Here is a 12,379-nt window from a genome sequence, read left to right as displayed (position 1 = left end):
TCAGGCAGTGGCTTTCGGCTCCTCTACAATTAGAGGAGTCAGGAGGGGGAAGCAGTGCTGTATTCACAAAGCATCCCACTACCATTGTGGTGGTTGAGGTCTCGGGCATTGCCTCTGGATTGGCAGACTGGGGTGATGGTTCCCTTGTTTAAAAAGGGTGAGGGAGTGATCCATTAGGGGATTACACTCCTCAGCCTCCCTGGGAAAATCTATGCTAGGGTACTGGAGAGGACAGTCTGTCCATTAGTTGAACTTTGGATTTAGGTGGAACAATGCAGTTTTCCTCCTGGTTGTGGGACAATAGACCATCACCTTGGGGATATTCAAGGGTGTGTGGAAGTTTGCCAAAACAGTGTACTTTTTTGCTTAACTTTTTACTTCATTTTGTGGGCAAGGCATTCAACCTCAACCCTCAAAGTATCATGTGGGGGATGCTTTGGGAGTATGGAGTGTCTGGCTGTTGGCCGCTCAGTCCCTGTACAACCATAGCACAGGCTTGGTTCAGTAAGTCGGACTAGTTTCTGAAGTATTATTCAGCTCACACAACTCCTCCCGATCTTTCAGCTGTGCCAGAGAATACCACAATTTACAGGAAGTGTTCACTAAAGATAAAGCCCTATCTCTCTCTTTGCACAGAACCTATGACTGCACCATCAATCTTCCCTTCAGTTGACTTTACAACCTGTCGCGGCATGGGAAGGAAGTGATGGAAAAATACATACTGGAATCCTTGGCCGCTTGAATCATCTGTCCGTCTTCCTCCCTCGTAGGTGCTGTTTATTAGTTTGTTATTAAGAAAGACAAATGCATGACTATCGTGGACTCAAATAACCTTCAAGAACAAATAACCACTGCCCCTAATCACTTCTGCTTTTAAGCCCCTCCCGGGGGTCACTGATTTCACTGAACTCGATCTCCGTAACGTCTACCACTTAATACGCATCTGGAAGGGTGACGAGTGGAAGCCTTTGACACACATTGGGCACTTTATACCTGGTCATACCCTTTGGATTAACAAATGCATGCGCTGTCTTTCAAGCTCTGGTAAACGATGTGTTGAGAGACCTTTCTTCCTTCCACCTCAGAAGCTGGTACACCATTTCCTCTGCTTTTCATTTTATTGATGCTTCATCTGCAACTACAGTCAGGTAGCCACACCTCTCACACATCTCGCTTCACCTAAAGTGCCCTTTGTTTGTTACTCAGAAGCTGCAGCAGCCTTCACTTAATTAAAGAAACTGTTCACCTCAGCACCGGTCCTCATGCAACCAGATACCAAACTCTAGTTCATCATTGAGGTAGATGTGTCTGACTCCAGGGTGGGGGCAGTTCTCTCGCAGTGGTCAGGCCTCCAAGGTAACCTGCAACCCCGTACCTTCTCCTTCTGGCAGCTGATCCCCACTGTACTCAATTATGATGTAGAGCATCACTGGAGGTGTGATGCCACTGGCTGGAGGAGGCCGAGCAGACTTTTGTTATCTGAACAAATCACAAGAACCTCAATTACCTTAAAAGTGCTAAAAGGTTAAATGCTCATCCAGCCCACTGGTCTCCATTTTCCCTGACATTTCAATTTTAATGTTCTATCACTCAGAGTCAAGGAATGTCAAAACGGACGCACTCTCTAACGACACCAGCCTGCTGGACCCATACTTCATGCTTCATGTACTGTTGGATCACTGAAATGGGATTTGGAGAAAATGAGCCATCAAGCTGTGCAGGATGAACATGATCCTTAGGTCCCCCTAACTACCGATATGATTCCATCACTGACCATTCTGTTGTGATCACTGGACTTACACTAGCCATCCATTTCTCTTTTCAAACGTTACTTCTGCTTGGTCACCATGGAGGTATGTCAAGGACTATGTAGTGGCATGAGCCATCTGTGCCAGAAATAAAAGCAGTACTCAGTGGGTGTCAGGTCTGCCTTAGCCTCTGTTGATAATGACCCACACCTTTTTTTTACACATTGGCTCATGTAATGAGACACATGACCTATAGTGGGTTAACAGCCCGGTGTGACAGTAACCTTATCTACCATTGACAGATTCTCTACAGCAGCTCACTTTCTAGTCCTTGAGAAATTACCCATGGCCTCAGACATAGCCAAACTACTTGCTGATCATGTTTTTAAGTTACACAGAATCCCAGTTCATCGCCCAAACTTTGCAATGCCCTCGGGGCCAACACCAACAGACAAATGGACAAACTGAAAGGCTCAACCAGGAGATTGAGATCTCCCTCGGCTGCATCACTCCTCAAAACCCCTCCATCTGGTCCTCTCAACTGTCCTAGGTTGAATACGCCCAGAATTGTCTCACCTCCCCTGCTACAGGCTCTGTTTTAGGCATCTCTGGACTATCAACCACCACTCTTCCCCATTCTACATCAGTGCACTCTCTCCCTGTTTGGAAGTGCGTCTTCTATCCTCAGATTGTACGGTTAATTTGCTCTCTGATGTATCCATCAGCAAATGAATGTGAATGTTAGAAGAAAAAGGACTGAGGTACAAAAATCTTAGAAAAAAATGCTTGTGTGGGTGAATGACACAAGTTATATCAAGCGCTTTAGGGCTGCTGTGACTGCACTCTGTGTCCTCATGATGGCATGAGTCACTGCAGGAACTGCTGAAGCACAAGGAGGACAGTGCTTAGCTACAACACTGGGTTACCTGGTTGACAGTTCAGTGGCAGTTGACCGTTCAGCCCTTGTCGACAGAATCCCAAATGATGGGGGTTGCGTCTGTGAAGTTCAAGCTGACAATGAATCACCGACTACACTGCAGGACCCTGCTTTAAGTTAAGTTCCCTCCACCGGTGGAGAAGGTAGGAGAAATACCCAGCCAGACAATTTCTGATGTACTCTGGAGTTCTTCCCCTAGTATCTGAGCATGCTAAAAGAGGGCTGAACCTCAGGTATGTGTTGAGGTGCAGAGGACCTGACTCTCCTTAATCCAGAAATGCACATGAACAGGCTCCTTGATATAGCTAAACAGTCAGAATACACTTGCACGTGTACGACGTAGAATGCCAACAAAAACCACTTGAGTTGAAGAAGTTTCCAGCTACACCGAACAGCTTTGCTCAGTATATTCCAGAAAAACGTGTAAATGCACAAAGTATTGTGTTGATCTGTGCGTGCATAAATGTAAGGGAGAGGGGGATTTATAATGCCTACTAATTTTATTCTTCTGCAAAGGGGACAATACATTTTTCTGTTTCTCTGCAGAATCATCAATATTAGTATTTACAATGTATGTTGTCAGTTTTTAGGTTATATGTAAACACTGTATGTGGATAAGTAACAAATTACTATCTAGTGAATAATTAAAAAATACTTTTAAGAAGACTAATGCATTATTTATGTATTTATATATTCAGCTATCGATCCCATCCCTGCTGGGGCTGGCTGAAATATGAGCCCGTTCTCACTCCCGAGGCGTAACATGCCGACGTTTTGTCACGTCCCGCGGCGTTCCCGAGGAACGCGAAAGGAGACCTTCGGCGTTCTTATGGTACGCGGCGGGTTATGGGCGAAATCCAGTGCAATGACGCTCCTGCGGTAATAGACGTTCCAGCCCTGTATTCCAGCCCTAAACCTAACCTTATCCCTAGCCCTAACCATAATCTTTTTCCTGACCTTAACCAGGACTTTAATGATGTTAAATAGCGTGTTTCTAAGTGATTTGAAGAAAAAGAGCGAACATGTGTAGATTGAGTCCATACGGTTCTCATATTTCCTCATTTTTCCGAGGTCGTCATTTAGGAACGTGGTGGGTAGCCGAAAACGTAATATGTTGACGATTTGTCACCTAGCGTAAAATATTACGCTTTGGGAGTGAGAACGTGTTGGAAATATATGCTTTCTAATCCCTTGGAAGATTAATTTAGGTTCTAATTTCATCTTAGAGTAGCTCTGAATATTTATTTTCCACTTGGCTCAGTTTAAAACAGCCTCTAATAACTAATATTAAAAGTCTTTGCATGCTGCTATGAGTTATGACAGCCCAAATGCGCATTTTAATCTTATACTATACTCAAGCTTATGTGTGAAACCAACCTACATGTCAAAAAGATTTTTTTTAAATTACTTGAGTACTTTTAAGTATTTGTTTTCACTCGAGTTGCTGATAAAACTGCTAATTCTTGAGTAAATGTTACATTTTCACAGAAACTCATCTTGTTTGTCAGTAAATTTGTTTCAAAGGTAAGAACTGATCTTCACTCTAAATCTAGAACAATGCAAATCATGATAAAAACACATTCTTATTCCACACATCATGTATACTTCTTATGTAAACGTCTGGAGAAATAAGTAGATATTTTCACCATTTTAGATTTTCATAAACTAGAAAAAAAAATCTATTTTCATAGATGCTGTGGATCGTCCACCACGTCTCGCACCCAAGCTGACAGGAGAAAATTACCCGTCATTTCTTGGCAGAGTGCCCAGACCTCACCGGTGACGGATGCCAATGAGATGAGACTGCGTCATGAGAAAACATCTTTAGTTACTTTAGTTAAGAATCATGCAAAATGGAAAGATTGAAATAAAATGAAAGATTGTGCACGGGACTATTATGCTCTATTTTTCATATATTAATATATAAGATATAAACAGCTTTACGTGTGTGCGTGTGTGTGCGTGTGTGTGTGTGTGTGTGTGTGTGTGTGAGTGAGTGAGAGAGAGAGTTTATCGTTTGTGACATGGTTGGGTCTGGGTAGAGTGTGAGCAGAGTGCATGTGACAGAAGAGGCGCTGGACTGGAGCCATGACAGCATGTTGAGAAGCAGGAGACATGACACTCTTCCTCGCTCTCCCTCTTTCTCAAACTTCCATTTGACATGTCTTTCAACAGACAGCAAGAAACTGTGTGTTAGAGGGAGGTGGGGGGTACTTGCTACACTACTTCGTGAGTGCCGTGTTAGATTAAAGGATTATCAAGTTGCTCAGCAGTTCGCGTCTCATCCAAACTCCCCTTTGGTTTTATGGACATTTGAGCAGACACTAGCAGTGTGCTGCAGTCACCTGTAGGGCTCTGTTAGTGGAAAGCATGACACTGATGAGGAGATGACTGCATGGTGTCTTTGTTGCTTTCACCTCATCATTAGTTTATCTGCCGAGAGTTAATATTACTGAGCATTGTCTGAAAAAGACAGTTACAATTTTGGTGGGCTGGAAAGAACAACGAGTAGAAAAATAATTAAAGCATCATAATAAATGTGTCATTGAAATTGAAATAAAAATAAAATACCAGCTTATGAAAGCTTTGGTCCTGGTGAATTTCCGTGTGAGTGCTAAGCTTACTGTTTTCCTTTGTTATGTGACCGGTGCTTAATTTTGCTGTGTGCAAGTCTAAAAGTCTAAAACCAAAACAGGAGAGGAATGATCACGGCTAAAATTCACTGATGAGAAGCACCTCAACTTCTTTACTGTGACAGAAAATAAAAGAAGGAAATTTCACACTAATTAGGTCCTGAAGGGCTTTCATGTGTTCTCTCTTTCAGCCACATATCATTCCTTGGCAGCTTCCTCATGTTTGCTTGACCTGATGATCTCACAGCTATGATGAAGACAACAAGCAAATAAGCCTTCTGTGACAGACAGAAAGTTGGCAGCAGTTTCACATCACCACCACATCCAGGCCACCACGGAGCACATTTGCCATTTCCCCTTCAAACTCGTTTTTACAAATCTGAGTTCTGAGTGGAAATGATACCTTTGCAGAGAACACTGCTGCTCCACCAAACTGTGTTCACACGGTGATTTCTGGAAGTGTTCCTGTGCCCGTGCAGTGATTTCCATCACAGAATCACATCTATTTTAATGTAGTGCAGCTCAAAGATCACGAGCATCTATACTAATTGATGCTTTTCCTTGTTCTTTGTGCACAGTCATTTCTCAGAATCATTTGATAATATTATAAAGCATTGCTAATATGATATTCAAAGTCTTTTTAATGTTGCATTGATGAACATTATTCTGAAATTGTACGGCGATTTTGTAGACACAGTTATCTTTTCTCCTAATGACCCAAATACTTGATGTTCCTTCAGTTATATCTTTTTGGTAGCACTTACTTTCCCAGCCTTTTGTTGCCCCGTCCCACATGTGATATGTGTTGCTGCCATCAAATTCAAAAGTAGCTAATATGTTTCATGAAAAAGTAAAATATTTCAGTTTCTATATTCAGTTTCACTTTTTTCTGTGAAGACAACAGGACTTTATAAGATTTGCAAATCATTACATTCTGTTTTTATATATGTTACATGGAGTACAAATGTCTTTATCTAAAACAAATATGCAAAACATCTCAATACACCTTTGCATGTCTCTGAATACACACTATCTAGATTAGTATTTACTAGTAAACATTTCTATACAGTGCTACACAAAGGCTGATTATTTATATAATAGAACTTAAACTCAAAAAAGAAAAGTAAAATATTATTTTGCATTGTCAGGTTTGACAGTACAAAGTGACATTGATGTCATTGTTTCTGTGTAAACAGCTGTGTGAAAATAACTGCGATAATGTTCAGTTTTCTTTCAAATGTACAAATTAAACACAAATACAAAATCAACTGCAGCTGAAATAATATTTATCTGTTTTAAAGACATTTCACTGGATCTGAATGGAGTTGACATTTAGTTCTACAGAAGTCAAATCCTGACTCTTTAGCAGGTGACCGGGCAGTTGCGTCTAAGTTGATGCACCAACACCTCCAGGCTGGCAGGCTATTAGAAGGCAGTAGGGATGGATTGGTATTTATGTGTTGGGGGGGGGAGGTTGGTCTGGCCTAGGATGAGGTGTGTGCATATGGGCACATGCAGCAGCTATGGCTGCAGAGACATTCAGCCATAACACATGACAACCTGTCAACATGTCATGACTCAACCTCCAGGCACGATGGCTGGACTGGCAGATTAGGTCTCTGCCTCGTGTCTGTGGACGGGACTACATCAAGATATAATTATTTTTGGATTTGTAAAAAAATTCTACTCTTTTTTTTATATTTATTCACATGCACAAACATTTTTCTATGTGTAAAGTCTGTTATGATACTAAATAAAGTGTATGAGCTACCATTTCTAATTCCAAAAATTCTAGCTGGTCATATTTCCCCCTGTTTTTTCTTTCTGTTAGAGTGACTGCTATCCATCTGTCCATAGTGATCAAAAAAGGCCTCAGTCCTCCGTCACTATTTGTCACAGATAGATGAAAAGATTGATAGATGGATGGATGCATACAGGAGGGTTAGTTGGAGAAATGATGCAGGTTGGAGGTGGGGGCACTGACAGACAGCCCTCCCTGACCTTTGCCCTCAATGCTGGAGTGGCCCTCGTCTATCTTTGTTTGGCTTCAGCCGCCGACAGCTGACTGTGATGTTGACAGATATGATGGCTGATCACATCACAGCAGATTAGACAAGAGGTAAATAGTGCAACTTAGATAACAGGCTAGTGGAATAACATGCAGGGAACTCATCAGTCATAGCCAAACAACCTTCAACAGAGGACACTGTTTGATCCGACTGCCTCTAATTAAGTTTTATATCCCACTCTGTGAAAACTGTTTATTTGCTGGTGTCAACATCACACACACAGATTTCACACTCCAAACCATCACGTCCATTAGTATATGGAAAATGTAATTTGTTGATTCTGAATGAACTAATCAAGATGTGCTTTAAGTACTAACTGTAATTCAGTACTTTTAAAGAAAAAAGTACATTAACTACTGAGGACTTAAAGCTTCTTTCAGACACGACTTCTATAAGGGGCGATCGTGCCTCAAGAGTTGGCAGTTCATCATGTAATCGGAAGGTTGCCGGTTCGAGCCCCGGCTCCGACAGTCTCGATCGTTGTGTCCTTGGGTAAGACACTTCACCCGTTACCTACTGGTGGTGGTCAGAGGGCCCGGTGGCGCCAGTGTCCGGCAGCCTCCCCTCTTTCAGTGCGCCCCAGGGCAGCTGTGGCTACAATGTAGCTGCCATCACCAGTGTGTGAATGTGTGGATGTGGTGTAAAGCACTACAAATACAGGCCATTTACCATTTACACACCAACATAATTTTAAATAGTTTTTTAATATTTGGCTGAGATGTTCTTTACTCCTTTAAGTTCCTGCTTGATTTTTGCCATTCACTGAGGAAATATCATAATGACCGCTGGTTAGCACCATATGGATTTGCATGCAACACAGTTCTATTATAATCAATAAAGAGCCCTGATTTTCAGTGAACATTCTCTCAGAAGGGACAAACGGACCCAAACTTTGTGTAGGGATCAAGTATTCAGGATTTGCATTTTGTCACAGCAGAATTGGGATGATTATGTAATGTAAAGTTCGTTCCATAGGCTGACGTCTCAGCACAAGCACACCTGGCTCAGATCATCTATGCAGTGGTTGTTAACCTGTGTTCGATCGAACCCTAGGGGTTCGGTGAGTCGGTCTCAGGGGTTCAGCAGAGCCTCCGCCATGACATGCACGACTCATTTTGTGCACCAGTAAAAAACATATCTATGTCTTGAATTTGAAAAAAATCATATTTTATTTTTCACTAAAGAGGGGTTCACTGAATGTGCATATGAAACTGGTGGGGTTTGGTACCTCCAACAAGGTTAAGAACCACTGATCTAGAAAAACACATCACTCATACTGAATAGTTCCTGAAACTGTTGTAATGACATTTGAGATAATGGGTTAATTTGATAAAATGTTAATCATATCAGGTAGTAGTGAGTTCTGTCAGTAGTGATGGACAAGATATATGCTATTATGGGGAGACACCAAAGGTTTCCTTTTGAGGAACAATCAGTAAAAAGAGGGGTAGAAAAAGTTTAAAAGGAAGCCTCTGATAGGGCGGAAATCGGACCCAACCAACCTGACAAAACTGCCAAAAACTGTAGTAAAGGGCTGTTTCGTCTATCCCCATTTACTGTGCTGTCCAGACTTCCAGCTTTAAAAAAACAAGCGTACAGTCTGGTGTAAAACAGCTGACAGCAGAGTTTCTCATAAGCACAAGAATGCAGGATTTAACCAGTGTTTAAATAAATGTGTCTACAAGTTGCAAAAGAATTGTTCCTTAGAGTAAAACTGACGGCAATCTTCCAACAGACAAACACGCAGAAAGTCTCAGGCTGGATTCAAATTTAAAGTTTACCTTTGATAAGCCTTTTTCTGTCTGTGCTGATGATCTTTCTTTTCAATGGCAGGAACATTTAGCCACACCTACACTGGCTCTAGGGTCGGTCAGTTATCAACAGCTAACAAAGCTGGATGTGAAGCTGTGATTCTCCTTTAGTGATATGATGGGAATAGGTTACTGTATACCTCTCGTTTGATTCTTCAGTACTTTATCTGCTGAGTGATGAGTTGAACACCTCAGTTATCGAAACCTTTGGTTAGAAAAATGTTTTGTGGAAATCTTACCATACAGTCTTTTTTTTTATCATGAACTCTGTGGTTTTCAGTTCTCTTTTAGCAGTTTGGGAAAGGCTCTCAGGGATAAAGGGTAAAAAGGCTACAAGATACTGGTAAGTTCCAAACACACTGGTCTGTGTGGGTTTTAGAGTCTGTGCAGGAAGGATAAGTCACAGTGTGAATAAGGCAAGAAGGTTATACAAAGCACAAAAAGAAAATGGAAGAGTGAGCATGAAAACATGCAAAATCAAAACTAAAATCAGCCACTGGAACCAAATCAAACCCAAAGTTACATATTACATATCCACATATGTGGTCTGCCCCTGTTCCAGTTTTAATTATTAGTTAATCCTCTCAAGGCAGGCGTTGCCAATTTGCAACAGTTAAAAACTAACAACCTGATTACCCCACATACATATTTGATGAGTTTTCTTTACTCAGAAGTACCACTGCAGGACTTGGTTGTGCATTAGCAACAAAAAGTTTAATTTGAGCCTGAGAGGGTTAACTGTTCAGTTCAGAGTTCAGTTATTCAGAGTTTCAGTGGTTTCTGCATTGACAAAGGAGGACTGGAGCATTTGGGGCAAATAATGGAGACAAGAGTTGATATTTACCTGTTTCCATGGACATGGGATGCACAGAAGGCGAAGCTGTAGTGCAGCAGTGTGGGATCAATCATGGCTCCATTCTCTGCCCTCTCCAGCAGATCGCTCAGGTAACAAAGATGGCGATGGCAGCCTCGAACACCATAACGAGCGCAGTACTCATCCAAGACAAACACCTGACCAGGACTAAACCAGCCCTGTTGGTAACACACAGAAACACTGTTGTCTGTACTCTGATGAAGTAAGTGATGTTTATATGCTATAACACTGTAATAGCACTTAACAATAGTATCATGCTAGCATACTAAACCACATCTTTACTGATAGTTAGATTTTGTTATTATTAGGACACTACGGTTGCTAAGATACAGAATGCATTCCTGTGTTCACTCCGTAAGACCTGCTGCCGCTGATTTTCAGTACTTTTCATGTGAAATTTGGCACACCTCAGTCTTTTCTCTTTGTTTCCCTCTCAACAGCCACCATTGCTGTCAGTTTTTCTATCAATTACAGGTTTTAGACTCTTTTTAGATTTTGTTTTACTTACCAAGCAGGAATATGAGTCATTAAGCCTGTGGTCCAGAGTGAGGCGCTGGACAAGCTCAAACAGCGAGGCGTGGTCAAAGTTACAGGGGTTAGCTGAAATGAACTCGTCCATGCCATGCTTCTGGGCTCGATCAGCATCTGTTTATGCCAGATTATGCATTCAACGAGGCGGCACACAGAGAGAGAAAGACATAAAAAAGGCAAATGTCATGTGTCGTATTCATGTTATGCAGTCATTCATAATTTGCATGATTGGCAGAATTTGTGCATTAACTCTCTTTACATGTGCTTAAACACCATATTGGCTGTGATTATACTTACTACAACAAGAGAAAGTAATAATAATCATTTTCCCAGTGAATGCCTTTCCTGCATTTGTCAGAAACACAAAAAGGGCATCATTCTGATGCCTCTTCACAGCATTGGCAGTGGCCCCCAGCTCTCTAGTGTGGCCCCATTTAACTGTCACACTAAATACCTGAGAATGAGCAAAGAGTGAGGACTCACAATAATCTATTTTACTCATCAAAGTAGAGGGGTTAATTAATGGTGGTATATTGAAAGAAGAATTTTAGATAAAAATGTCGTTATAATTGACAGTCTGGACATGATGTCACTGACTTCTTTGTGTAGTCTCATGTAAAAGATTTTTCCACCAGTGTCATTTTGGATGCAGAAAAACAGATGAAACCACACGCTCACTGGCTGATGACTGTCGTTAACCACTGAGCATGCAGTTTCATGTCATGATTAGTGCACCATTTTGAAACCTTAATTTTTCAAACCTACCCTACTGTCAATGATTATAACACAACTTTGCAAAATAAAATTTGACCAATTTTGTCATTAATTTAAAAGAAAAATTGGAATGCTTCACTAAACATGTGGCTGTTGCTGTGTAATAAATATGATATATCCTCCTGAGAACCAAGGAATGTTCCCATTGAACTTTTTTCTGATTTCCCTTCTCTTTGTAGCTAAAAGAGGCCAGCAAACACATGAGACATCAATGGAGAGCCCAGAATGTCCTCTATTTAGTACATCAGGACTTCAAATGAGTCAAATTACTTATAGACCAAAACCAAATGTCCATTACAGAGGGCATAAATGAATAGGCGGGTTCTCAGGAGGCTAACACAAAAGCCACAGTAGAGTATGCCCAACAAAGAAATACCTGCTAAGAAAAAAACACATTTTAGTAAAGTAAAATCCAATAGTTAAAAAAAAGAATGCACATCCCTCATTTAAAGAAATTTGAGTTATTTCAAAGCAATTTTATAGCTTCTTTATATAAAAAGAATATTGAGCTTTGTATATACTGAAGGAAGGGAAAATGTGCTTCCAATGACGTCGCATATTTTTAGTGAAATTTCATATACACACAACTGTATTTAAAGCATGCTCCCGAGCAATAAAAATCATTAGCACACAGAATACTTAGAGTCATTATTGACAGACACATAACTCTAATGTAGCTGTAGACACAAAGGATACTTCGTGTTCTGTTACAGGAAAGCAATCCTAAGAGATGAAGTTGTTATCCTCAATATAATAACTGGGACAAGTATTGTTTAGCCCAACATCTCAAATAAACAGCACATGTTTTGCTTGCTAAAAATGGGCTACAACCAGTGCAATCAGTTCTTTCCCACACATAATAGCATAATATTCTCAAAGATGTAATTAAATTTGATGTGTTTGAATAAATCCACTCAAATGGATATGAATAGAAGTTATAGTGAGCTACCCAACAATCGAGAGATTTGTCAGGCAACATCCTCTTTACTGCCAATTGAAAGC

General features: G+C 40.9%; 1 protein-coding gene across 2 annotated transcripts in view; it reads right to left on the bottom strand.

Annotated features, from left to right (window-relative positions):
* LOC102788571 (calcium-dependent secretion activator 1-like) overlaps positions 1 to 12,379 on the bottom strand; it is a 243,993-nt gene that overhangs the window by 112,564 nt on the left and 119,050 nt on the right. For both annotated transcript variants that reach the window (XM_087850444.1, XM_087850445.1), the window contains exons 12-13: positions 10,581 to 10,717; positions 10,043 to 10,230 (exon numbers count right to left, since the gene is read on the bottom strand). In XM_087850444.1, coding sequence (XP_087706570.1) covers positions 10,043 to 10,230; positions 10,581 to 10,717 — 325 coding nt within the window. The remainder of the gene's footprint in view (positions 1 to 10,042; positions 10,231 to 10,580; positions 10,718 to 12,379) is intronic.

Source organism: Neolamprologus brichardi, chromosome 13, assembly GCF_056152115.1.
Source record: "Neolamprologus brichardi isolate AB-2024 chromosome 13, ASM5615211v1, whole genome shotgun sequence".
Classification (NCBI taxonomy): Eukaryota; Metazoa; Chordata; class Actinopteri; order Cichliformes; family Cichlidae; genus Neolamprologus; species Neolamprologus brichardi.
This window is presented reverse-complemented; position numbering and strand designations above follow the sequence as displayed.